The sequence below is a fragment of the Hemitrygon akajei genome, chromosome 11 (assembly GCF_048418815.1).
Source record: "Hemitrygon akajei chromosome 11, sHemAka1.3, whole genome shotgun sequence".
Taxonomy (NCBI): Eukaryota; Metazoa; Chordata; class Chondrichthyes; order Myliobatiformes; family Dasyatidae; genus Hemitrygon; species Hemitrygon akajei.
The window spans coordinates 72,388,931-72,414,300 of record NC_133134.1 but is presented as its reverse complement, the minus strand read 5'-3'; the positions used below and the strand labels follow the sequence as shown (position 1 = coordinate 72,414,300).

General features: G+C 44.0%; 1 protein-coding gene across 1 annotated transcript in view; it reads right to left on the bottom strand.

The window, feature by feature from the left end:
• Positions 1–23,803, bottom strand: part of LOC140736345 (transcription factor 12-like) — a 62,048-nt gene extending 38,245 nt beyond the window's left edge. Inside the window, exons 1-5 of the mRNA XM_073062339.1 lie at positions 23,698–23,803; positions 14,717–14,842; positions 5,774–5,847; positions 2,769–2,840; positions 1,210–1,422 (exon numbers count right to left, since the gene is read on the bottom strand). Of these exons, the coding sequence (XP_072918440.1) occupies positions 1,210–1,422; positions 2,769–2,840; positions 5,774–5,847; positions 14,717–14,842; positions 23,698–23,803 (591 nt within the window). The remainder of the gene's footprint in view (positions 1–1,209; positions 1,423–2,768; positions 2,841–5,773; positions 5,848–14,716; positions 14,843–23,697) is intronic.
• Positions 23,804–25,370: the final 1,567 nt, after the last annotated feature.

Here is a 25,370-nt window from a genome sequence, read left to right as displayed (position 1 = left end):
TTAACTCATTATCACACAAATATAAATTCATGAAGGACATCGAAAAGGGTGGATTATCTCAGTTATTTTCTCAAGGTAGAAGAGTCTCAAAAAACTAAAGGACATAGGGTTAAGGCTTGAGGGAGAAGACTTGCAAGGGATAGACCATAAGATCACAAGATATATGAGCACAATTAGGCCATTTGGTCCATCAAGTTTGCTCTGCTATTTCATCAGGGCTGATCCATAGAGACTATTTGACCTGCTGATTTCCTCCAGCATTTTGTGTGTGTTACTCTGGACTTCCAGAATCTCTTGTGTTATGGGCATCTGGCAATAGCTTGGATAAACATCTTGGTCAGCATGGATAAATTAAACTGAAATATTATAACTCTATGAAATTACACAGAACATAGGACAGTACAGCACAGGAACAGGCCCTTTGACCCACAGTGTTGTGCTGAACTAAGTAAATTAATAATTAAAAGGCCTATTAAACTAATCACCTCTGTCTTCACAGTGTCCATGTCCTTCCATTTTCCTCACATTCATGTGCTTATCTAAACACCTCTAAAAAATTCCCAATAAATCTGCCTCTACCGTCACCCCAGGCATTGCATTCCAGCCACCCACCACTCTCTCTGTGTAAAAAAGCTTACCCCACCTCTTACCTTCAATGCATGCCCTCTGGTATTAGACATTTCAACCCTGGGAAAAAGATATTGTCTGTCTACTCTATCTATGCCTCTCATAATCTTATAAACCTCTATCTGATCTCTGCTCCGCTTCTGCTGCTTCAGAAAAAACAACGCAAGTTTGTCCAACCTCTCATGATGACACATGCTCTCTAATCCTGACAGCATCCTGGGAAACCTCTTCTGCTCCCATTCTAAAGCTTCCACATCCTTCCTACAATGGAGCGACCAGAACCTTATGCAAAACTCCAGATATGGCCTGACCGGAATTGCATTTTAACTTCTGGACTTTTGAACTCAATGCCTTGACTGATAAAGGTAAACATGCCATATGCCTTCTTAATCACCCTATCAATCTATATAGCCACTTTCAGGGAGCTATGAACTTGAACCCCAAGATCCCTCTTCTCAACATTGTTAAGGATCCTACTTTACAACATTGGTGCAAAGAAGTTCATACACTGGGAAAGACTATTTTCTTCCGTCTCTCCAACTAATTGAAGAGCAAGAACCATAGTTGCCCACTTTGACTTACCATTGATGTTGCTCGAGCCGTAGGTCCTAGGTTGGGTGCAGTGTAGCCTGAGCCCAAGGCTGTGACCAGTCCACTGTGTGCCGAGGGGCCGAGCATGCCGTGCAGGTCTCCGTGGTGACTGCTGGGCAAACTGGACGAGGGCCCCACAGCATGGTTGCGCAGGATGTGAATGGCATCGTCCAATCTGTCCAGTCGATCCTCCATTCGGCTTTGCTGCAAGAACCAGTGAGAAGACACCTCAGCATGGGTCTCGTGGAAGCACGCACAACACTGAAGAACACGTCCTGCGCAGTGGGGCAGGGAGACAGTAACAACAGGCAAGTCTAGTTCGCAATCAATTATCAGAATGGCTAGAATCATCTTCCCGTCAATATACCCTTCAGGACTATAATTGCTCACAAGAAATCTCAGGGTAGTATATGGTGATATATATGGACTTTGATAATAAATTTACTTTGAACTTTGATTCTATAATGAATACTGAAAGGCCTAGATTTAATATTGAAAGTTCTAGATAGTGTGGAATAGGAGAAGATGTTTCCAATGGTGTGACAGAATCGGACCAGAGATGAAGAGGAATTTCTTGAGCCAGAGGGTGGTGAATGCGTGGAATTCATTGCCACAGATGGCTGTAGGGGCCAAGTCATTGGGTATATTTAAGCAGAGGTTCATAGGTTCTTGATTAGTCAGGGCTTCATAGGTTATGTGGAGAAAGCAGGAGACTGGAGTTAAGATGGAAATAAATCAACCATGATCAAATGGTACAATAGACTTGATAGGCCTAATGACCAAATTCTATCCTATGTCTTATGGTTTTATGGGATAGTGAGGGTAGACTAAATGGCCCAAGTGATCCTTAAGTCAGGGAATTTCCTTAGTTCCAAGATGGAGGATTACTATGTCAAACATTAATGTTCAGAGTCATTCCTATGCATTCTGCTGTTTGACACATACGGGAATCACACCAAGTATTAGCTTTACATGTGTTTAACACCAACTAAGTGCATACTGCTAAACTTCCATTAAAACTGGTGAAAAGATTACCAACGCTGCAAACATTACACAGTAGCGTAGCGGTTTGCACAGTGCTTTACGTCATTAGCAACCCAGCTTCAATTCCCACCACTGTCTTTAAGGGGTTTGTACATTCTCCCCGTGACCGCACAGGTTTTCTCTGGGCGCTTCGGGTACGGGTTAGGGTTAGTAAGTTGTGGACACGCTATGTTGGTGCCTCAAGAGTGATGATACTTGTGGGCTGCCCCCAGCACATCCTTGGACTGTGTTGGTCACTGTCGCAATGACACATTTCACTGTGTGTTGCGATGTACATGTGACAAAGCTAATCTTTAATCTTTTAATTTTTATCTCAAATTTCCTCCTTGGGATCAGAAAATTCCCACAAGTGAACAGATGCTGTTGGGAAATAAGGATTCTTAGGAAGTTCAAAACTGCAGACAAAGTAAATAGCTCTTTCAAACGATGGCAAATACCAGAGAAACTGGACAGGAAATTAAATAAAATGGGAAAACGTGAATTATGTTAATAGAAAACGCTACTACCTCGCACACATCCATTAACACAGAGATTGCGTCATGTAAGTGCTCCTTAAGCTGCCGCTCGGCTGGGTTTTTCTATAGGATGCAAAGAGTTGAGGAAAGTATGTTAAAAAACAAACAGGCCATGCAAAGCAGATATAGCAAGCACGGGACAACCAAACATGAGGGAATTTTATACAAAACTCTCAGACCTTCCAGGCGTTACCATCTCATCAGCCAGCCTTCATTTGGGGGCCCTCCAACTTGCTTAAGGTTCAGTGTTGGATGGGTTTCTTTATTTGGGACATTTGGGCATTAGGAGGAAAACAGCCATCCTCTACTGAGACTCGTACTCAAGAGCATAAACTCCGCATTCCTGTGGACAGTGGAGCATGCCCCCTTTCTTGATTCGATGAGACAAAGGGAGGGATGCGGAGTACAAATATTAACCAGTCCCTTACCCCACACTCTGGAATGTTACTTGTTAAGACCTTAAGACCATAGGAGCAGAATTAGTCCCTTGGGCCCATCGAGACTGCTCCACCATTCCATCATGGCTGATTTATTATGCCTCCTTACTCCTTCCTCCTGCCTTCCACATCCACCTTTGACACCCTGACTCATCAACCTATCAACTTCTACTTTATATAAACTGAACGACTTGGCCTCCACAGTCGTTCATGGCAATGAATTCCACAGATTCACTACCCTTTGGCTAAAGAAATTTCTCATCTCTGTTCTAAATGGACTTCCCTCTATTCTAAGGCTGTGCTCTCTGGTCCTAAATTTATCCACTATAGAAAACATCCTCTCCATAGCCACTCTCTCTGGGCCTTTCAATATTTGACAGGTTTCAATGAAATCCCCATCATTCTTCTAAACTCCAGCGAGTACAGGCCCAGAGCCATCAAATACTCCTCATATGTTAACCCTGTCATTCCTAGCATCATTCTCGTGAACCTCCTCTGGACCCTCTCTAACGCCAGCATATCTTTTCTTAGATAAGAGGATAAAAACTGCTCACTAAACTCCAACTAGATGACTGGGTTATGGCAAGAACTAAAGCAACAGGCTGTCTGAGCAAAGTAGAAATATCAGAAACTGAAGGCTTACCAATGCATGAAAATGAAGCGTGATTAGGCCATCCAACCATTGATGATCAATGAGATCATAGCTAATCTTCTCTGTCAACTCCTCTTTCTACTTGTCCTAATTACTTTTGTTATCAAGGATGGCACAGTGGTTATCAGGGATGGCATGGAACCTTATTGGTTATCAGGGATGGCACAGTACTGTAATGGTTATCAGGAATGGCATAATACCATAGCAATTAGCATAATCCTTTACAGCACCAACTTCAATTCCTGCCGCTGTCTGTAAGGAGTTTGTTCATTCTCCCCGCGACCATGTGGGTCTCCTCTGTGTGCTCTAGTTCCTGACAACAACCCAAAAAAGGACGTACGGTGAGAATCAGTGAGTTGTGACCATGCTATGTCAGAAGTGTGGAAACACTATTCAGTCCTCACTGATTTGATTTGACACAAATAATGTATTTCACTGCATGTTTTGATGTACATGTGACAAATAAAATGAATCTCTATCTTTAGAAACTATTAGTCTCAACCAAAGGCACCTGGAGTAGAGATTTACAAGTGAAGAAATTTCCCTTTTTCTTGGTCCAAAATGGTTAAATCCATTCTCCCAAGAAGTGCCCACTAGATCAGATTCCCAAGATCTATAGTTTTATTTATTTTCACCCACTAGATCAGCCTCTTAATATCAATACCTTGAGTTTTATCATTAACTTCCCTTCTTCCAGATCCCAGAATTAATTCCTGAGATGAAGAGATTGTCCAACCTGTTCTCTCTTTCAGTAATGTCACAGATGAGCTGTTGCAATTTTGAGTCCTCATACCTGCCTACCTCCCTCCAGTAACTTTTTAACCCCTTGTCTATCGAATATTCATTTACCTGCCTTATAAACATCCAGACGTTGCACAGCACACTTTGAGGAACAGAATCCCAATGATTCACAATAAAACAATCCCAACACCGTATAATTATGTCCCCTTTTGTCTACTTTCAATTGAATAAGAAGGGAAAGAAAGATTAGTGTAAGTATTTAGAAGTACTACCTAATTAGCACACTGAAATATCCTTACATCCAGGCCACTAGGAGGCAACAGTAAGCTGAACGGCCTATGACAGCTTCACTTGAGGGAGGAATGGTAGCCAAAGCACTTGGCAATCTGACTTCTCATTTTTGTATAGTGAGTGGAGGATGTCACAACAGATATTGGCAGTTTTAAATCATTATCACTTAAATAATTTAACTGCTAATTGCTGTTAAGTCTCAAGGGAAGGCTGAGATTTACCTCCCACGGTGCAAAGGCAGTGTGGATCCAAACTGCAGGTTCAAGTCCTGTAGCTTCTTAAGACCATAAGACATAGGAACAGAATTAGGCCATTCTGCCCATTGAGTCTGCTCTATTCCATCATGCTGATTTATTATCCCTCTCAATCCCATTCTTCCACCTTCTCCCATTAACCTTTGACACCCTCACTAATCAAGAACCCATCAACCTCTGCTTTAGGTATACCCAATAACTTGCCCTCCACAACCATCTATGGCAATGAATTCCATAGATTCACCACCTTCTAGGTAAAGAAATTCCTCCTCCTCTCTGTACTAAAGAGATGTCCTTGTATTCTGATGTTGTGACCTCTGGTCCTAGACTATTGGAAACGTCCCCTCCACATCCACTTTATCTAGGCCTTTCATTAAACATTATGTCCCAACTTCTTTAAGCCATGGACCAATACTAGTAAACAAGAGCTCCATGGACCCCAGGTTGGCAACCCCTGCATTACGCCATCAGACAATCAATAAACTTGTTATTTCTGATCCATCTGTTACGTCACAAACACTGTGCACAACCACAGTAATTGCTCACATAGTTGAGTAACAAAGGACCATGAGTGTTAACTCAATCCAAGCTGCGATGACCTTAGGGTAACATTAGACTTACCAGTGAGTGCAGGGTGTTCTCATAGCTTGGGGAAGCAGCTGACTGCCCTCCAGGTCTGGGCCACTGAGCAGAACCTTAAGAGACATAACAATTAAAATAATGTTTTGTAGAGGAATTATAGATCAAATACAGCATCCTTTAAGCTATCTTGACCATGCTGAGCATGGTGCCCACTGAAATAATAGTCCCTTTTGCCCAGGTTTGGCCCATATTGAACTGTACTACCCCTTTTGGGCGTAACTGGATATGGTTTGTACAAGGAAAAGTGCTTCGATCCAGTTATAGCTGCAGAAGCAGGCAACTTATACCAGCTGGAGAAACTCAGCAGGTCAAGTAGCATCTATGGAAGAAAATGGACATACAACATACTGGGTCAAGATCCCTGCCGTACCCTCTAAGTTCCTCCACGTACCTACCACTATGTAAAAAAAAACCTCTGACACCAGCCACACCCCTGCCCGCTTTATTTCCCTTCAGTCACCTTAAAATCTTAAAATTCTGGACCTCATATTATCTACTTCTTCCCTGGAAAAGGTGCCAATTATCATCTTGTATACCTCCATCAAGTCACCTCTCATCCTACTTCATTCCAAACAGAAAAGCCCTAGCTCGCTTAGCCTATCCTCATAAGACATGCTCTCTAATCCAGGCAACATCCTGGTAAATCTCCTCTGCACCCTCTCTAAAACTTCCACATCCTTCCTATAATAAGACCAGAACTGAACGCAATACTCCAAGTGTGATCTAACTGGGGTTTTATAGAGCTGCAACATTACCTCTTGAACTCAACCCCCCAACAAATGAAGGTCAACACACCATAAGCCTTCTTAACCACAGTCGACAGGTTTATGCTGAAAGCCGTTCAGAGAAAAGTTCATGAAGCTGATACCTAGGGTTGGCCTAACACTTGTTGTATGTTAGAAACTAAGGAGAGATCGTATTGAATCATGAGGGGATTAACATGATACATGTTGAGTGGTGAGGAATCTAGAACTGGGACATAATTTCGAACAAAGGGATCCTCATTCAGGTTTGAGAAGAAGTGGAATTTCTATTCCCAGAAGGCTAGGAGTCTGGAATTGTCAGAGAGCTGCAGAGCTTTAGTCAAAACTGGTATCAATAGATATTTGGACAATGGTTGCAAAGACCTGGCAATTGTGCAGAAGATGCCAAACAGAGAAGCTGTAATCTTTAGTTCTGAATGGCCTTCCGAGGCGGAGCGAAGTGATGATGGCACTAAATGGCGACTCCTTTACTTGCATCTTCGTTAACAGCTCTATTTCCATATTAAATATCTATATTTTTCTCTTTCAGGGTTCTTTTGAAGACCCTGACGTGGAGTTACACGCTGACTTCGGTTCTTTGCGGGAATGGGACCCACTCAGGGTTTCATAACTGGCCATTGTTCGGCACGCCAAGGGCTCAGCTTTGGAGGCCTAGGATCTCAGGGCTCTGGAGACGGGTGGATCGAAGGTTGGTCTCACGGCAGAAGACCTGTGTGTCGTCGGGGGAGTTGGAATATCTATGACTGTGTGCCCAGAGACTCGAGATCTTTGGGCACAGAGCTCGAAAAAAGCGATGTAATGGAACTTTAACATTGTAAACCAGTGAGTTGTTTGTTATGTCTCCCCACTCACTGTGAAACGCAGACACCACTTTCTCCCTTATTAGGGAGAGAGAGAGAGAGAGAGAGAGAGAGAGAGAGCCTGTGGTATGGCGAATGCCGGGTGAATGAGCAGTCTTTGGGGTAACTGCAAGTCTGTGTCTTTGCTGTTGCTTTGCTCACACTTGGGCGCTCGGTTGCGGGTGCCGAAGCTTTTCTTCTTGCCGCTGGGGGGAGGGGGGATTGTTGCTCGCTGCCGCTTAGGCGCAGGAGGGAGGGGAGCTGGGGAAGACTTTCAGTTCTAACATTGAACTCCCTGTGAAATATTCTAGAGTCATAGAGCACTACAGTACAGAAGCAAGCCCTTCAGCCCATCTAGTCCATGCTAAAATATTATTCTGCCTAGTTCCATTGACCTGTACCCAGACCATAACCCTCCATATCCCTCCAGCCATGTACTTATCTCTTACATGTTGAAATTAAACTTAAATCCATCCACTGGCAGCTTGTTTCACACTCACGCCACATTCTGAGTGAAGTTCTCCTTCAGCTTCCCCTTTCACCCTTAACCTATGATTTTCAGTTCTAGTCTCACCAAACTTCAGTGGAAAAAGTCTGCAAGCATTTACCCTCTATACCCCTCATAACTTTGTATACCTCTATCAAAGCTCCTTCATTCTCCTACATTCCAGGAAATAAAGGTCCTAACCTATTCAACCTTTCCCTATAACTTGGGCCCTCAATTCTCAGCAACATTCCCACTTTTCCAGCCCAAATTCCATTGGCTCTTTAACTTCAACTCACGGGATTAGTGTCAGGAAATGAAAAGACTCAGAATCAGTACACCAGAGACGATTCAGCAGCGAATGATAACTTTAATAACAGACTGCACAAATAACAAACCACAAGGGGCCACAGAAACGAGAGAGAGCAGATACTAAACACTACAGGCAAAACAAGATTACTTAAGGTGGGAAGCAACTGGTCGATGCTGGCTGGTTCAATGAGTGAACAAGGACTGTGGATGAGAGCTGGGTTTAAATAGGCTGCAGGTCAGCAGCATGACAATCTGCTGGAGGTACTCAGCAGGGGGGCGTGGGGAGGTAACTGTTGATGCTTCAGGTCAACAATTCCCTTCCTCCACAGAAGCTGCTCAACCCCCTGATTGGTCTCCTGAGCTTCTCCAGCAGCTTCTTGTTCCTTGAGACAGATTGGACCTCAGTTTCATATCTTCAGTGAAAGATGGTACCCTCAAACCTGGCTTCAGCCCCCTTCCTTTCCAGTTTTGATGAAGGGTCTTGGTCCAAAACATGGACCATTTACTTCCCTCACTAACGCTACCTGACCTGCTGAGTTCATCCAGCATTTTGTGTGTGCTACTCCCAGCATGCAGTTATCCCTCCTAAGAGGTACTAGCTCTTAATGTTCGAATCTCTTAAATTCAGTTCTTAGGTCTGATGGGAAGGGTGTAAACTACTTGAGTCACAGCTGGACTCCAGGCAAGTAGTTATTGATGGAAATCTACATGTGGGATGACCGGTGTAGAGGATTACTTCACATAAAGAGCATTTCCACCATGATAAAGTAACACCAAACCTGATGGATGGTTATGTCATTCGGATGCCTAACTCGCATCTCCCCAAACAAATCCTTTACTCCCAGTTGGAGGAAGGTTAACAAGAAATTGAACATGACATCTAAAAACTGGGAAGACATTGCACTCAATAGATATACCTGGAGGAAGGCTGTTCAAGAGGGAGCTGCGCTATGAGAGAGCGACTCCACTGTGTCACAGAGAACTAGCAGCAGTTGTGATAAGAGGGACTGAAAGGAACATTGTTACCATCGGAAAGGAAGTACAGAAGCCTGAAGGCACACACTCAGCGATTCAGGAACAGCTTCTTTCCCTCTGCCGTCCAATTCCTAAATGCACATTGAACCCATGAACACTATCTCACTACTTCTTTATTTCTGTTTTAGTTTGTGCTACTTATTTTAACTGAACTATTTAACAGACATACTGTAATTCAGTTTTTTTCTCTATAGTTATTTATTGTGTATTTCACGACATATGCCAATGATATTTAACCTGATTCTGATTCTGAACAACCAAAGGACCCAGCCACTAACTACAACCATCACTTACGCTTGCCCACACTGCACCAGAATATGTGGATCCCCGATTGGCCTCTACAGCCACCTGAGGACTCCTTAGACATCACACTAGAGTGATACCGTAACTAGAATCTCTTCGGCATAGGGAGGATGTCAAATTTGGCACCTGGCAGAGCCAGTGGGTGGGAGAACCTTTGCCATTAGAAGCAAGCTATTGACAGATATTTCAAACAATGGCCCTAGAGGTTATTGCTGGTCATACCAGTAGTATGTGAGTTAAATCAGCATTCTGGCATCGTCCCACTTTGCAATTCTTAAAAACCAGGAAGAATATTTTTACAGTGATTCACTGTGGGTCAGAAAAGTTCAGCTTGAGCTTTTCATGGGCTCCCTCACTATCCTGATTTATTTTTTTTAGAAGTTTAAAAGGCCCCACCACAGCAAGCCTCGTCCAGCACAGTTAATCAAAGCGGTCGCACTGCCTTGAGGCAACAAAGGAAAGAGAGAGGCCCCTCACTGGCATTCAACAAAGCAGGGTTTGAGAGAGTGCAGCAGCTGCTCTCTGCAATCCCTCCCTCGGGACCCCAACCAGGGGCACAGCGATTACAGACAATTCCCGTCCGGCAAATAACCTGTTTGTCAGAAAACTCCATTCAATCAGCGTCTAGAACATTCGCTTAATAGCAGGATTAATGGAAAAGCCCAGCGGAGCATTGGCACAGAGAGAATTCCAGCCCTATGACTCCATGAAACTTTACGCTGCACCTGCTCGAAATATCTACACCCTGACAGGTCTGTATTAATTTCTGCGCCATCTAATTTCCTGGGTTCATTCCCCTCCCCCTAATCTTGCCGATTTCAGCCTATGTACAATGGACAGAGAAAAGCAGTGCCTTTCCAGGTTAAAACAAGACATTAATGCAACTAAAAGACTCCCAATATGTTCCAGGCTGAATTGGTGATTAAAAATTGACACATTAAGGGAGTTGTAAAACAGGTGACCCAGGAAGTTTTATACATGGTTAGGTTAAGGAGAGACAGGGGAAGAGAAAGAGACACAAAGATTATAGAAAGAATTTCAAAGCTGAGAACCTAAGCAGTTAAAGACACGGATGCCAGAAATAGAAATCGGAGGCACGCAAAAAGCCGGAAACAAAGTATAGTGAACTCAGAGCATTGTGGGGCTCAGGGGGCATTGCAGAAATTTTTTTTAAATGTGGGTGAAGCCCAGGATTAGACAGGGCGTCAGAGGTTACGGGGAGAAGGCAGAAGAATGAGGGTGAGAGGGAAAATTAAATCAGCCATGTTGGAATGGCGGAGCAGACTCTAATTCTGCCCCTGTGTCTTATGGTTTGAAGATAAGAAGGAGAATTTTAAAATTGAGTCACTGGGATGTCTGCATAAGTCAGTGAGTACAGTTAAAAAGAGATGAGGTGTGAATGGGACTCCCTGCTCTATTCTCCTTGGATGCAAACATCCAATTTGATATTAGCCCAGAAATTAAGAGTCCCAAGTCTCTCTGTTAACCAAGGGTGTACAAAGTTGGGATTGAACTCAAAACCATCTGAAAAGACCCAGAGCTAGCAGATAATGTTGTGCTACTACACTGTAAATCATGGTCTATAGGCTTCACGCAAACCCAGCACATCAATGCAGCTACAAAGAAGGCACCCCAGCAGCTATATTTCATTTGGAGTTTGAGGAGTTTTGGTATGTCCCCAAAGACAATTCCACCTTCCAGAAATGTGTGCAAGGGTCTCATTAACAACCAACTGGCAACACAACCAGGGGGTGGTGGGGGGAGGGGGCTACTGCACAGGATTGAAATAAGCTACTGAGAGTTGTAAACTCATCACGGGCACTAGCCTCTGTAGTATCCAGGACATCTTCAAGGAGCGATGCCTCTAAAAGGTGGCATCCATCATTAAAAGCCCCTATCACCCAGGATATGCCCTCTTCTCATTGCGACCATCAGGGAGGAAATACAGAAGCATGAAGACCCACATTCTGTGATTCAGGAACAGCTTCTTCCCCTCTGCCTTTTCATTTCTGAATGGACACTAAACCCATGAACACCACCTCACTACTTTTTTATTCCCAATACTTACTTATTTTAAATACATTACATATATATTTACTATAATTCACATTTTTCTCTATTATTATTCACATTTTTCTCTATTATTATTCATTGCATTGTACTGCCGCCACAAAGTTAACAAATTTCACGACATATGTCAGTGATATTAAGCCTCATCTGATTCTGATTCTAACTCCTAAAGGCCTCATATTGACCAAAAGCTGGTAGTAAAATGGCCTCACAAACCAAAGATACAAAAATATATAAGAATGCAGAACAGACTTCATGTTCAGCTTATAGCAAATCCCAAAATTTTGGAGCAGCATCAGCAAATATTCACAGCCTCTGGGATAACCTGTGGGGGCTACCCCATGTCTGAGCACTGTCAGTCGGGGCTCCCACTCCGCTCCAGTCCTGATGAAGAGTCTCAGCCTAAAACATCAACTGCTTATTCCTCTCCATAGATGCTGCCTGACCTGCTGAGTTCCTCCAGCTATTTGTGTGTGTTCCGCTTAATATGCCCTAATCAGTTTAACCTCACTAATTCTTCCTCTGAACAGGAAGGGCACCTTTAAGATGGCTTACTTCCCCCAATCACCCTATCCAGTACAGTGGTGAGCCAAGTTACTGCTAGACACAAGAACCAACAGACTTGCGTCACCCAAGCACCAATAAAAAATTGCAATAAATAAATTTGGAATCTGGCAGGAGCCAAGTGTCTAGCTGTGGAAATCATTAAAGAGATACTTAGGAGCTAAACTATACCTTTGTGACCATTAACCAATAAAATCTCAGACTGGGGACCTGGAGAGAAATAACTGTCTCCTTTCACAACCTCAATCTGACCTCCATATATGTAAAAGCAATTTCATAAGCTAGCTTGAAAGCAGACATCTCAACATCAGTAAGACCAAAGAACTGACTGGATTTCAGGAAGGGTAAGACGAGGGAACACACACCAGTCCTCATAGAGGGATCAGAAGTGGAAAGAGTGAGCAATTTCAAGTTCCTGGTTGTCAATACCTCTGAACACCTAAGCTGGACCCAACATATCAATGCAGCTATACAGAAGGCATGACAGCAGCTATATTTCCTTAGGAGTTTGAGGAGATTTGGCATGTCACGAAAGATACTCGCAAATTTTTACAGATGTATCATGGAGAACATTCCAACCGGCTGCATCACCGTCTGGTATGGGGGGGTGAGGCTACTGCACAAGACTGAATAAGCTGCAGAGTTGTAAAATTAGTCAGCCCCATCATGAGCACTAGCTTCTGTAGTATTCAGGTCATCTTCAAGGAGCAGTTCTGAAAAAGTCAGCATCCATCATTAAGGACCCCCATCACCCAGGACATGTCCTCTTCTCATTGCTACCATCAGGCAGGAGGTACAGGAGCCTGAAAGCACACACTCCACGATTCAGGAACAGCTTCTTCCCCTCTGGCAGCAGATTTATTAAAGGACATTGAATCCGTGGACATCACCTCACCAATTTTTATTTGTATTTTTTGCTCTACTTAATTAATTTAACCATTTTATATATATATATATATACTTACTGTAATTCACATTTTTTCTCTATTATTATGTATTGTATGGTACTGCTCCTGTAAAGTTTACAAATTTCACAACATATGCCAGTGATATTAAACCTGATTCTGATTCTCCAACAAACATATAAGTAAAGAACCAATCTTCCATTCGGTTCCACATCCATTCATGGCATTACTTTATGCTTGGATTTATGCCTACATCCAGCAGTACAGGGCTCCATTCAAATGATGGTGGGTGGCATCCATCTGGACTACATGATGTCTTTGAAATGGGACAGGAACAATCCCAGCAGCAGGGTATCGTAGCAGTTACCGTAATGCCTTACAGCGCCTACTGTAACTTACTTATTTAGAGATACCACATGGTAACAGGTTCTTCCAGCCCACACGGCCAATTACATCAATGTGACCAATTAACCTGATAACTGGTACATCTTTGGACTGTGGGAGGAAACCGGAGTGCCAGGAGGAAACCCACGTGGTCACGGGGAGAACGTGCAAACTCCTTACAGACAGCGGTGGGAATTGAACACCAGTCGCTGATGGTGTAATAGTGTTATGCCAGTTGCTAGGTTACTGTGCTACCCCTAAAGATCAGGGTTCAATTCCCGTCACTGTAAGGAATTAGCACATTCTCCCCATGATCGTGTGTGTTTCCTCCTACGTTCCAAAGGGTGGGTAAGTTTAGAGCATGCTGTGTTGGTGCTGGAATCATGGCAACACTTGTAGGCTGGTCCCATAAAGCTGATCTCCAATCTCAGAGGCCTTGGCTATACTGACAAAAGGGTACATTAAGATATTGGAAAAGGAATTTCATTTGAAATGTTACTCCTTCATAAATGGCAGAAGCTGTGCACCATCTTACAATGTACACCACCCATCCAATCACTGTCGAGCACCTCCTACCTCATCGATGGACGAGACTGTGGAGTCCACATGGACCAGTCACCTCAGAACTACAGAACTAGAGTGGGGCAATTGGGGCCCAGTGTCTGCAAAACTATGAGCCCACTAGAGGCCAAAGAAGTCCTGGGGTTATAGGACTGCATATGTGCATTGGGGAGGAAGGGAAGGGGCTTGTTTTGCTAAGGCTGCTTACTTGCTTGTTGCGTTCTGTGTTGTTCTGCCAAGCATTGTGGACATGCTATGCTGGGAGACGGAATACGTGGCAACACTCACGGGCTATCCTATATGCAGTCCTCTAATCCCAGGTCAGGCTCTTTCCTTTGCCTGTTTGGGGAGATTTCGGGATATGGGAGTGGTGGTTAAAAGAGTATGTGGATTTTTGAGGTTGACCATGATCCAAACCCCCCTTCTGGTAATTGCATAAATGAACATCGGATGAGCACAGTACCGGTCTGACTCTCAGAGTCAAATACCCCAAATGATCATACAATCTAGGTTCATGACGAACATAGAACAGTACAGATGATGGTGGACAGAATACACAAACAAGACATTGAGAGGACTGAGGGAGGGAGGAAATCAGGTTGAGAAATCTGCCCAAATTAAGTTTCGATTTTGCAGAGGAGGAAATAAAAAGTTCAAGTCATGAAGTCTCAGGGAACAAATCCACAAAATTCTTTCCTTACCTGTTAGGGATGGTGGGGAGCCCACAGGTGTGGATGGATTTGATGTGTAGCTGTTACTGGTGTGATCCGGTGAATAAATCTGTTTTAAAGAGGTAAGCGTATCAGAGTACAATTCCAGATTATAAACTCAAGTAGATCTTAGTCAATGTCTCTCTTTAATTAACGATTTATCACATCTCTCAAAATATCCTGCAAAGTGTTCCGCGATGTAGTGATGATCATATAGATAAATATGCCAGCCATTGAGCACAGCTAGATCCCGTAAACACCGTAGTTAATCTTGCCTGCATCGGTGTTCAGTGTGCTGTTCCTCAAACAGAACCATGCCAGCATGGCCTCTTGTAATATCCACTTTCTCTGTACCTACCGAAATTTTCACTTCAGGCTCTGAGCTTAGATCCTGAAGTAAGCTCGGAAAGAAAAGATATTCAAGGTACAAGATCTTTAGACCTTGTCCTCAGAGGAACAACGTTTTGTTTAGCTGTATAGATGTGTATGATTAAAAGACAATAAACTTGAACTTGAAGATCATTTCTTGTTGTTCTTCAGTACACAAGTGTTATTCTGGATCCAATGCAGCACAAAAAAACACAATAAGCTTAAAGAACACAAAAAACCATAAAAGTAATCCTGTAAAACATGAAGTATAAGTTTTATAGAATTGCTTTTACACTTATTGAACTAACATAGAACGTAAAATATTTAGTTGATACCCTTGTATGGAGATTGGAAAATTAGGTTGCTGAGGTCAAGACTCTTACCTTAAAATCAAATGGAGAGAGATTTCAGGAAACACTTCTTGGTACAAAATAAATTTGTAAATTGGTTGCTATTGTCACATGTACCAAGATTCAGTGACAAAATTTGTCTTGCATGCTATCAATGTTCCCTCTAATTTTTTTTACAGCTGTGCGAACCAACCATATTGCTCTGAGCAGGAAATTTTTGCACGGACTGAAAACTGAGCAGCATTTAAAATTTTTTTTGTAATATGCAGAATACAAACATTTAGAATGAAATTTGAAAAATCACATACATTTGATTTTATTTATTAATTGAAGGGTATAATGAAAATCTTTCATGTTTTGTGAACTTTTTCTTGTCTGTCTTTATTCCAGCTGAGTGGCAACGAAGGCTATGTGCACGGGAGTGTTTCAGTTGTTATGCGGCCGCGCTCCCAAACAGCTGAGAGAGAACAGTTCATGCCATCCATACAGATCACTTCATCACATAAGTATATCAAGGTAGTCAGGGGAAAAGCAATATAACCTTGCCATTACAGAGAAAGTGCAGACAATGTGGTGGAAGGTCACAATGAGGTAGTTATTGCACAAGAGGTGTCATTTTAAGGTGTCACAGTAGCCTAACACTACTACAGCACTGGCCACCCAGGTGCAATCCACACCGCTGACTGTTAAGAGTCTGTGGTCCCTGTGGTCTCAAGGGTTTTCTACAGGTGTGGTTTGCTCCAAAGATGTACGGGTTAGCTTTAATAGGTTGTGGGTGTGCTATGTTGGCTCCAGAAGCAAAGCAAGACTTGCACTGCCCCAGCACGTCCTCGACACAAGCAACGCATTTCACTCTGTGTTTTGATGTTTCAACGCACATGTGACAAACAAAGCTAATCTTTAACTTCAGTGGTCTTATCAGAGTGGGTAGAAGCTGTCCTTGAACTTGGTAGTACATCGTATCAGTATTTTGTATCTTTTGCCCAATAGGAGAGGGGAGAAGACAGAATATATGGGGTGGGGAAGGTCTTTGATTATGCTGGCTACTTTACCGAGGCAGAGAGTAGAAAGATTTTAAAGATTAAAGATTAGCTTTATTTGTCAAATGTACATTGAAATAGTGAAATACGGCATCTAGGTAAGACCCCAAGGGGAGGAGGCTGGTTCCCATGATGTGCTGAGTCATAAGCATATCAGTTGCCGTACCAAACCATGATGCATCAGGATAAGATGATTATGCATCTATTAAAAACTGGTGAGTGATATGCCAAATGACTTTAGACTGGCAGTTTCTGAAGCACTTTGCTGTGGCTCAGAATTCAATTGACAGTTTTTTGGGTCAAGGTATAAAGGGTTATGGAGCAGAGGAGAAGACTTCCAAGTTGGCCACAGGTCAGCCAAGTACTAAGTGAATGGCATTGTGGGCTGAACAGCCTCCTGCTATTCCCATGTTGTTTCTAACTGCACACCCTGAATACAATTCTCATTTCATTCCCGTTCTTTTAACTTCAGCAATGAATCTTGCATTTATTGTCCGTTAAGATATTCCATCACCTCACAGCTGATGAGGTGCTTTTTGAAGTTCAGCCACCATTGGAAATACACCAATCAGGAGTCAGCAAGAACCCATGAAAGAGTAACCACGTTATCTGTTTCTTGTGAAATTGGTTGAGGGACAAGTGAAGTTGCAGGGCACTGGGGAGAGGATATCTGTTGGTCAGGGTTGACCATGGATGGTGCCTTCCAGCTGCCTACGTGATACACGAGTCAGGGCAGAATGATATAGAAACATAGAAAACCTACAGCACAGTACAGGCCCTTCGGCCTACAAAGTTGTGCCGAACATGTCCCTACCTTAGAAATTACTAGGGTTACCCATAGTCCTCTATTTTTCTAAGCTCCATGTACCTATTGAAAAGTCTCTTAAAAGACCCTATCGTATCCACCTCCACCACCGTTGCTGTCAGCCCATTCCATGCACTCACCGCTCTCTGAATTAAAACTTACCCCTGACATCTCCTCTGTATCTACTCCCCAGCACCTTAAACCTGTGCCCTCTTGTGGCAATCATTTCAGCCCTGGGAAATACCTCTGACTATCCACACAATCAATGCCTCTCATCATCTTATACACCTCTATCAGGTCATCTCTCATACTCCGTTGCTCCAAGGAGAAAAGGCCGAGTTCATATATATGGAGAGCAAGCTGTTGCCCTTGTAGCAGGCTTTCCTTCCCCACGCAGCTGATGAACCCAAAGGAACGGCAGAGACCGATACAGTTTGGCACCAGCGACATCGCAGGAGTCACCAGTCAGCATTGAACCGGATTTTACCTTGAGGTTTGCTCGCTCAAAGCCTTCCCCATGAGTGGGTGCAAACACAAGGCAGCGAAGGTTTGAGATCAGAGTTCTCCTTCCCCTAGATGAGCTGCCAACCACGGTTGACAAGCCCCATCTGCCTGAAGTGACTGGCTTTAAGGCACCAGTAGCCCAGCTTTGCCCCTTCTCCTGTCAGTAGAAATGTTTCCACTCAGTAGCTAAGCCACACGTGAAGTTCAGGAGCTGGACTTGGTTGTCAGAGATGAACGCCGTTGGGAGCAGTGGTATGTGGTGGGAGCTGATCCCCACCATCTTCCCCTGGATATGGGGAGAATCTCTTCCAAACAACATCACTGGACCTACTGAGTCCATCAGAGTAAGCAAGCTGAGCTAATGTCTCACAAGGACTAGAGCACCTTGTGGTTCGGTGTTCTATCAAGAGACGATATGATGGAACATATGGATGAAAGTGGGTCTGCCCAGCTTCGATGCCAGTGTTTAATTTCTGCTGCACGGCTTTCAAAGGGTTAAGGTGATGTCTAGAACCGGTTGTACACACCGTCTAACCCCAGTCCATTAGGCGCCTCTGATTATACCCTGATCAGTGTCTCAGAAAATTGGGCCTGGCACATTTGGCGTCTATCATCACACTGGAACCGAGCCATTACAGCCGAGCCCAGTCGACCTGCTAAAATAGAATCAAAAGTGCTGGTTTTTGCGGGAGACGTGTGCATCGGAGTGAGAGGGGAGGGGTGCTTTTCCGAAGCTGCTGGAAATTCATATTTCATTGTGACAGATGCTGCCCTGCTTACCCCCACCCCTCGGTGAGCCAACTATTGTCTGTTGCATCAAAGAGTAAATTAGACAGGGTCAAGCAGTTCCAGCTGCCTGGTTTCAAAGCAACTGCTTTTTGAGTGGGCCCTGCAAGGAAACTTTTAAAGGCAGCGAAACAGCCTCTGCCCCTCCCCTGCCGGCTTCCCCTTGGGACCCAGCCGCAAATGGACCAGCGTCGCTTGCGTCCCTGGTTCTCCGCCTGATTAGCACACCCTGTTCTGGCCAGGAGACTGCTAAAAGTTTAGTTTCAATTTGTCACATCAGACCATGCAGTGAAATGCATCGTTTGCATCAACAGCCAACGCTGTCTGTGGGTGTGCTGGGGGCCGCCCGCAAGTGCTGACGTGCTTCCAGCCCCGCGGCATGCCCACACCTCACTAACCTAACCCGCACATCTTTGGAATGCGGGAGGAGACCGGAGCACCCGGGGGAAACCACGAGGTCACGGGGAGAACGTACAAACTCCTCACAGACAGCGGCGAGAATTGAACACCAGTGAGTGTACAGCTGAGGGTCGAGGGCCATGGGTTTAAGAGGAGTGAAATTTGAAGCAGCTCTTGAGGGGTAGGTTTTTCACCTGCACAGTTTCTCACAAGGAACTGCCAGAAAATGTAATGAGGCAAATACTTGTACAGGGATTGTAACAACATGCTGGGATATGAGATTAGTGCAGGCAATTGGGATTGGAGTACATGGGCACTACAGACAGCATGAGCTGGGTAGGCCTGTTCCTGAGCTCTACATTCTAATGATTCTCTGAATCAGGCTGACTAATCTCCATACTGCAAGATCCCACCGACAGCAATACGATAGGGGTCAGGACTCTTACTCCAGGGTGTCAACTGTAACTTTCGCCAAAGCTCAAACTTTCACAACTTCCTCATAGAATCACGGAAACATTCAGCACACAGTCCACGCCGACATTTTATTGACCATCTATACAAGTGTAATTTGCCCCTATTAGGGCTGCCTTCCTGTCTACAAACACAGTGTTTATATTTGAATCACCACCTCTTTTGGCAGTATATTCCAGTTATCAACCATCGTATTTCTAAAATCCTCTTTCAACTTCTTAAACCTTATCACCTCTTAGTTTGGATACTGTCTCTCTCGTGGATAAAAAAAAAGAATGACTATCTACCCTGACTAAGCCTTCCATAACCTTCTATTTCTGTCTGATCCCTTTCAACTTCCTTCACTCTTGGGGAAACAGGCCCATTCGATGCAACGTCTCCCCGTCAGTATAGTCCTCCAATCCAGACAACATCTCAGTGAACCTCCTCTACACCTTCTCCACCACAGCAACGTCCTTCCTATCGTGTGGAAACCAGAAATGCACATTATACTCCAAATGTGCTCTAAGCTTAGTTTTGTAAAATTAAAACGTGCCATCCCAACTCTGCTTAGTGCTTGCATTACGTACAAAGTGCTGGAGGAGCTAATCAGGTCAGGTAGCATCTACGGATGGGAATAAACAGCTGACGTGGATGACCACAGGTGAAGTGTCACCTCATCTTATACGTTCTCTTGGAAGAGGCACTGAGGGGCTCTGTCATAGAATGAAGGGATCTCATCAAAGCCTGCCAAATATTGAAGGGCCTAGACAAAGTGGATGAGGAGAGGATGTTCCCTATAGTGAGTGAGTCTAGGGCCAGGGGACACGGCCTCATTTTAGAACAGAGGGAAAGAGTACACACAAGATGCTTGAGGAAGTTAGTAGGTCAGGCAGCATCTACAGAGCAAAATAAACAGTCCTCGTTTTATGCCAAGACCAAGAGGTGATGAGGAATTTATTTAGCCAGAGAACACTGAATCTGTGAAATTCAAAGCCACAAGCATCTGTCATGATTAGTAAGAGTGATAAAGCTAATGGGGAGAAGGGAGGAGAATGGGATTGACAGGGAAAATAAATCAGACGTGATCAAAGGGCCTAATTCAGCTCCCTTGTCTTATGAACTGCAAGAATTTACAGTGCAGGAAGAGACCATTTTAAGAAGAGGCCATTCAGCCCATTGAAACTAGGCTGTGAAGTGAATTCTCTCTAGCTTAATCTGACTTTCTTGCTCCTTAGCCACCCTGTCTTCAAGAGGTAGTGCTTAAGGAGGCATTCAGGAACAGCAGCTTCTCCTCTGAATGGTTCATGAACCCATCAATACTACCTTGTTATTCCATGTTTTTGTAACTTGTAGCAACTTAATGTCTTCGCTCTGTCATGAAACAACAAATTCCACGTCAGATAAGACAGCAATAATAAACCTAATTCTGATTCTGAGGTAACAGCACAGCATTAAATTCTACTCTATCATTCAAACGTGACCATCACCATCGTTTCAGACACAGTTTAAGATTTCAACCACAGGGGTGGCAGGTTCAAGTTAATTCTTCAAGAGGAATTTTAAAAATATATTTTTGCCCGAACAGTGTATTGAGACCTTTATTGAAAAGAAAACAAACCCAGCTGAGCCAATCTTTCTTCAGACTGCACCCTGTGGTGGTCAGGAAGACCCTACAATGGGAAGTTAAAACTGCCCAGTCACTGGCACCAGCCTACCTGCCTTCAAGGCCATAATATATACAGAAAGGTACCGGAAGATTGCCAGTATCATCACGAAGGATCTCACCCACCCTGCTATGGACTGACTGTCCCACTCCCATCAGGGAGGAGGCTACGTAGCATCCACGCCAAGACCACCAGACTCTAAAAGAGTTACTTTCTCCAAGCAGTAAGGGTGATCAACACCTCCACCCACTAGCCCACCCCTTCACCCCCCCCCAAACCACCACTTCAGCATTTCCTTACATACAGACACTCCTTTGCCTAGCATACAATCAGTCTATGTATATAAACCATCTTATGCGTTTATATTGATTGTGCTATTTTTGTTATTATTGTGTTCTTTATCTTTTGTGCTGTATCGGATCCAGAGCAACAATTATTACTTTCTCCTTTCCACTTGTGCACTAGAAATGACAATCTTGAAGTTTCCAGACATGGCAAAAATCCCTGTAAATCTTTGAACTCCCCCCCCCCCCATTGAAACCAAATTGCCTAGGAAAGGGTTAACACACGCTGGAGTCCTCTTGCTGTTCTGTTGAAAGCGTCTGCCTCTGCGGGGCACCTAATGAGTGGTATTTATCCATTAGAGAGGGCCGGCTGGTAGGAAATGAATGGAGTTCAGACCATGGGGGGCAGGGTAAACCGCATGGAGAGATTGCTGCTCCCCGTTCAGCAGCCACTCATTAACATCCCTCCGTGCGTCCATTAGGAAGATTTTGTTATTTAAATCTTGGAAGTGAACGGGATAGGTCCTCTGATGGGAAAACTCTGATCTGGGACTTCATATCAAGGCGCAAGTTTATTTTTTGTACATTTATCTCTGGGATGTGGCAGTTCCTGCTAGGGCCAGTGAGACGTTGCACACCCCTAATTATCTGACTGCTGTTCTGACTTGTTAATGTGCAGTTGTATAGGAAGTATTTAAGCTCAAAGATGGTAATATATTTCCAAGTCCGCAGCGAACTATGATTAGGAAGGGTTCCTGCAGGTGATGCTGTTTCTAAGGATTAGCTTTCTTTGTCACATGTGCTATATACTGAAACATACAGTGAGACGCTACATTCCGGCACCAACATAGCACTCCCACAAAGCACTAACCTCAACTCGTATGTCTTTGGAATGAGGGAAGAAACTGGAAACCCATGTGGTGAACCATATAAACTCCTTACAGACAGCGGCAGGAAATGCACCCCAATCTTACAGCTAGTGCTTTAAAGCATCACACTAAGCTGTTGTGCCGCCCCCATCTTGCTACTCACTGTCATGGCTGAACGTTTCTGCAGCTACCTTTCACATCTTAAGATATTTCAAAGCATTAGATGTTTTTGGTATATTCCCATACGAAACGGAAGGTTTCACTGAGTCCACGGCAGCTTTCAGAACAAACACTTTCCTATAAGCTGTGCAGTCTCCCTTCCAGTTCTCCTGCAACCTGCAATTAGTTGTGTGGTGTCGCAGCAACAATGTCGGTAAGACATAAGAACTGATTGTGGACTTCAGAAAGGGTATGAGAAGGGAACACACACACCAGTACTCAGAGAGGGATGAGAAATGGACAGAGAGAGCAATTTCAAGTTCCTGGGTTTCAATATCTCTGAGGATCCTCAAAAAGGCCTCAAAAAGGCAGCATCCATCGTTAAGGACCCCATCACTCAGGTCATGCTTTGTTCTCACTGCTACCTCAGGATGGAGGTATAGAAGCTTGAAGACACACACTCAACAATTCAGCTTCTTCCCCTCTGTCGTCCGATTTCCGAATGGATATTCAACCCATGAACACTACCTGACTACTTTTTACTTTTTATTTCTATTTTTGTACTATTTAGTTAAGTTAACTATTATATATATATATATCATCACCATCATGTGCCATACTCTGTCAGAGCCTCGGCAACCACTTTCTTCCACTGCGATCTGTCGGCAGTCAAACCTCTTGCATCTCTGACGGTGAGGCTGGTTCTCTTCTTGATGTTATATATATACACAGAAACGTTTGTACACACACACTGTAATTCACAGCTTTTTTCTATTATTGTGTATTACATTGTACTGCTGCCGCAAAACAACAAATTTCATCAACGTAAGCTGAATTTGATTCACTGGGGCAATTTACTGAAACTACCGTAAGTAATCTACCAGCACGTGGAACATAACACAGCACATGAACACTACAGCACAGTACAGGCTCATCATGTTATGTGACCTTTTAATCTACTCCAAGATCAATCTAACGCCTCTCTGCTACATAGCCCTCCAGTTTTCTTACATCCATATGACTATCTAAGAGTTTCTTAAATGTCTCTAATATATTTGCCTCTAACACCAGTGTAAAAAACACCAGCTCTGACATCCTTCCTGTACTTTCCACCAATCACCTTAAAATTCTGCCCCCTTGTATTACCCTGGGGAAAGTTTGCTCTCCAATTTCAACCCAGCAAGCTCTCATGATGCTGAGATACATCCTAGAATGTGCTGGGACACATCATCAGTGATGTAACCTGGGGTCATCAGGTGTTTCAGGGCTTTCAACATCAGACACTCTCACCCAGGCGACCCAGCCACGGCTGATTAGGCCCCGGCTTATGCCCCAGCAGCATTTGATCCATGTTCATCTCATAGTCATAATAACCAGGTAGTTCACCTTCAAACATTCATTGAGAGAGGTGTTCGCCAAGCACCTCCACACCATGACTTCCCGGTGGCCAAACACCTTAATTCTGATTCCCATTCCCATCCTGACGTGTCGATACGTGGCCTCCTCTTGTGCCAAGATGAGGCCATCCTCAGGGTGAGGAGCCACACTTTATATTCCATCTGAGTGGCCTCCAACCTGATATTATGAATATTGATTTCCCCTTTCAATGACCAAATTTACCTCTCCCCTTCCTCTGTTCCCCACTATGACCTTTCACTTCTTCACACCTGCCATTACGTCCTCCACTTCCCCTCCTCCTATCAGATCCTTTCTTCACCAGCCCTTGACCTTTCCCACCCACCTGGCTTCACCTATCACCTTCCACACACATTATTATTCTAGTGTCTTCCTGCTTCCTTTCCGATCCTGAAGATGGGTCTCAGCTCGAAACGACGACTGTTTATTCCCTCCACAGGTGTAGCCCGAGCTGCTAACTTCCTCCAGCATTTTGAGCGTGTTGTTATTGAGGGGAGAAGATTGGTCAGAATGCTACAGGTGGGTGGGGTGAGGCTTCATTACTTCACAAGAAGCAGCATGGAGTCTTACTCACTCAAGAGAATGAACTAAGTCACCACCTACTAACTTAAACAAAAAAAACAACACAGAAATATCATCCTGGTTTTCTGTTCGAGGTCAGAACCTTGTGGAATCAAACCTGCCCCAAGAGTGTCGGGCATAAGATCGTAAACATAGGATATTAGGCATGAACGTTGATTTCTCTAACTTCTGGTCAGTCTTCCCCTCTCTTTCTCCCTTTATCCATCCCCCAGTTTGGAGTCCCTCTCACCTCTTCTACTCTCCTGCCCATCACCACCCTCCTCCTTCCTGTTTTTCCATGGTCCACTGATCTCTCCTATCAGATTCCTTCTTCTTCAGCCCTTTATCTCTTTCACCAATCACCTGCCAGCTTCTTACTCCCTCTCCCCAACCTTCTAATTCTGGTTATTCTGTACCAATGAAATGGCCACACTGATGGGAAGTACATTATTACCTCCAGAGAGGTCTGGAATATACTAAGCATAAGAGATTTTGCAGATGTTCACAATCTTGAGCCACACATACAAAATGCTGGAGGAAATGTTAGGCAGCATCTACGAAGAAGAATGAACAGCGGATGTTTCGGGTTGAGATCTCTCATCAGGGCGAGAAAGGAAGGGGGTTGATGCCAGAATAAGAAGGTGGGGGAAGGGGGATGAATACAAACTGGCAGGTGATAGGTGAGGTAGGTGAAGGGAGAGGTGAATCACTACCTGCTAGCTCAGAGTGGAGAAAGTGTTGCCCATGGCTGAATTAATGTCGGTGGCCAGTTGTAAAAGGAGTTTTACTTGGGGAAAGGAAAGGTAAATAGGATTCAAACCATTTTCATGATCTCTGGCAGCTTGTGGATGGAAAATTGTTTACAATGCGTTTCAGCCCATCCGTTTAATGAGGATTGTGATCTACACATGCTTGAATAGTGGTGGCTGGCTCCCCATGGTCATAAAGGGGCTGATGTTATCACCGGCCTGTGGCCGTTTGCAGGA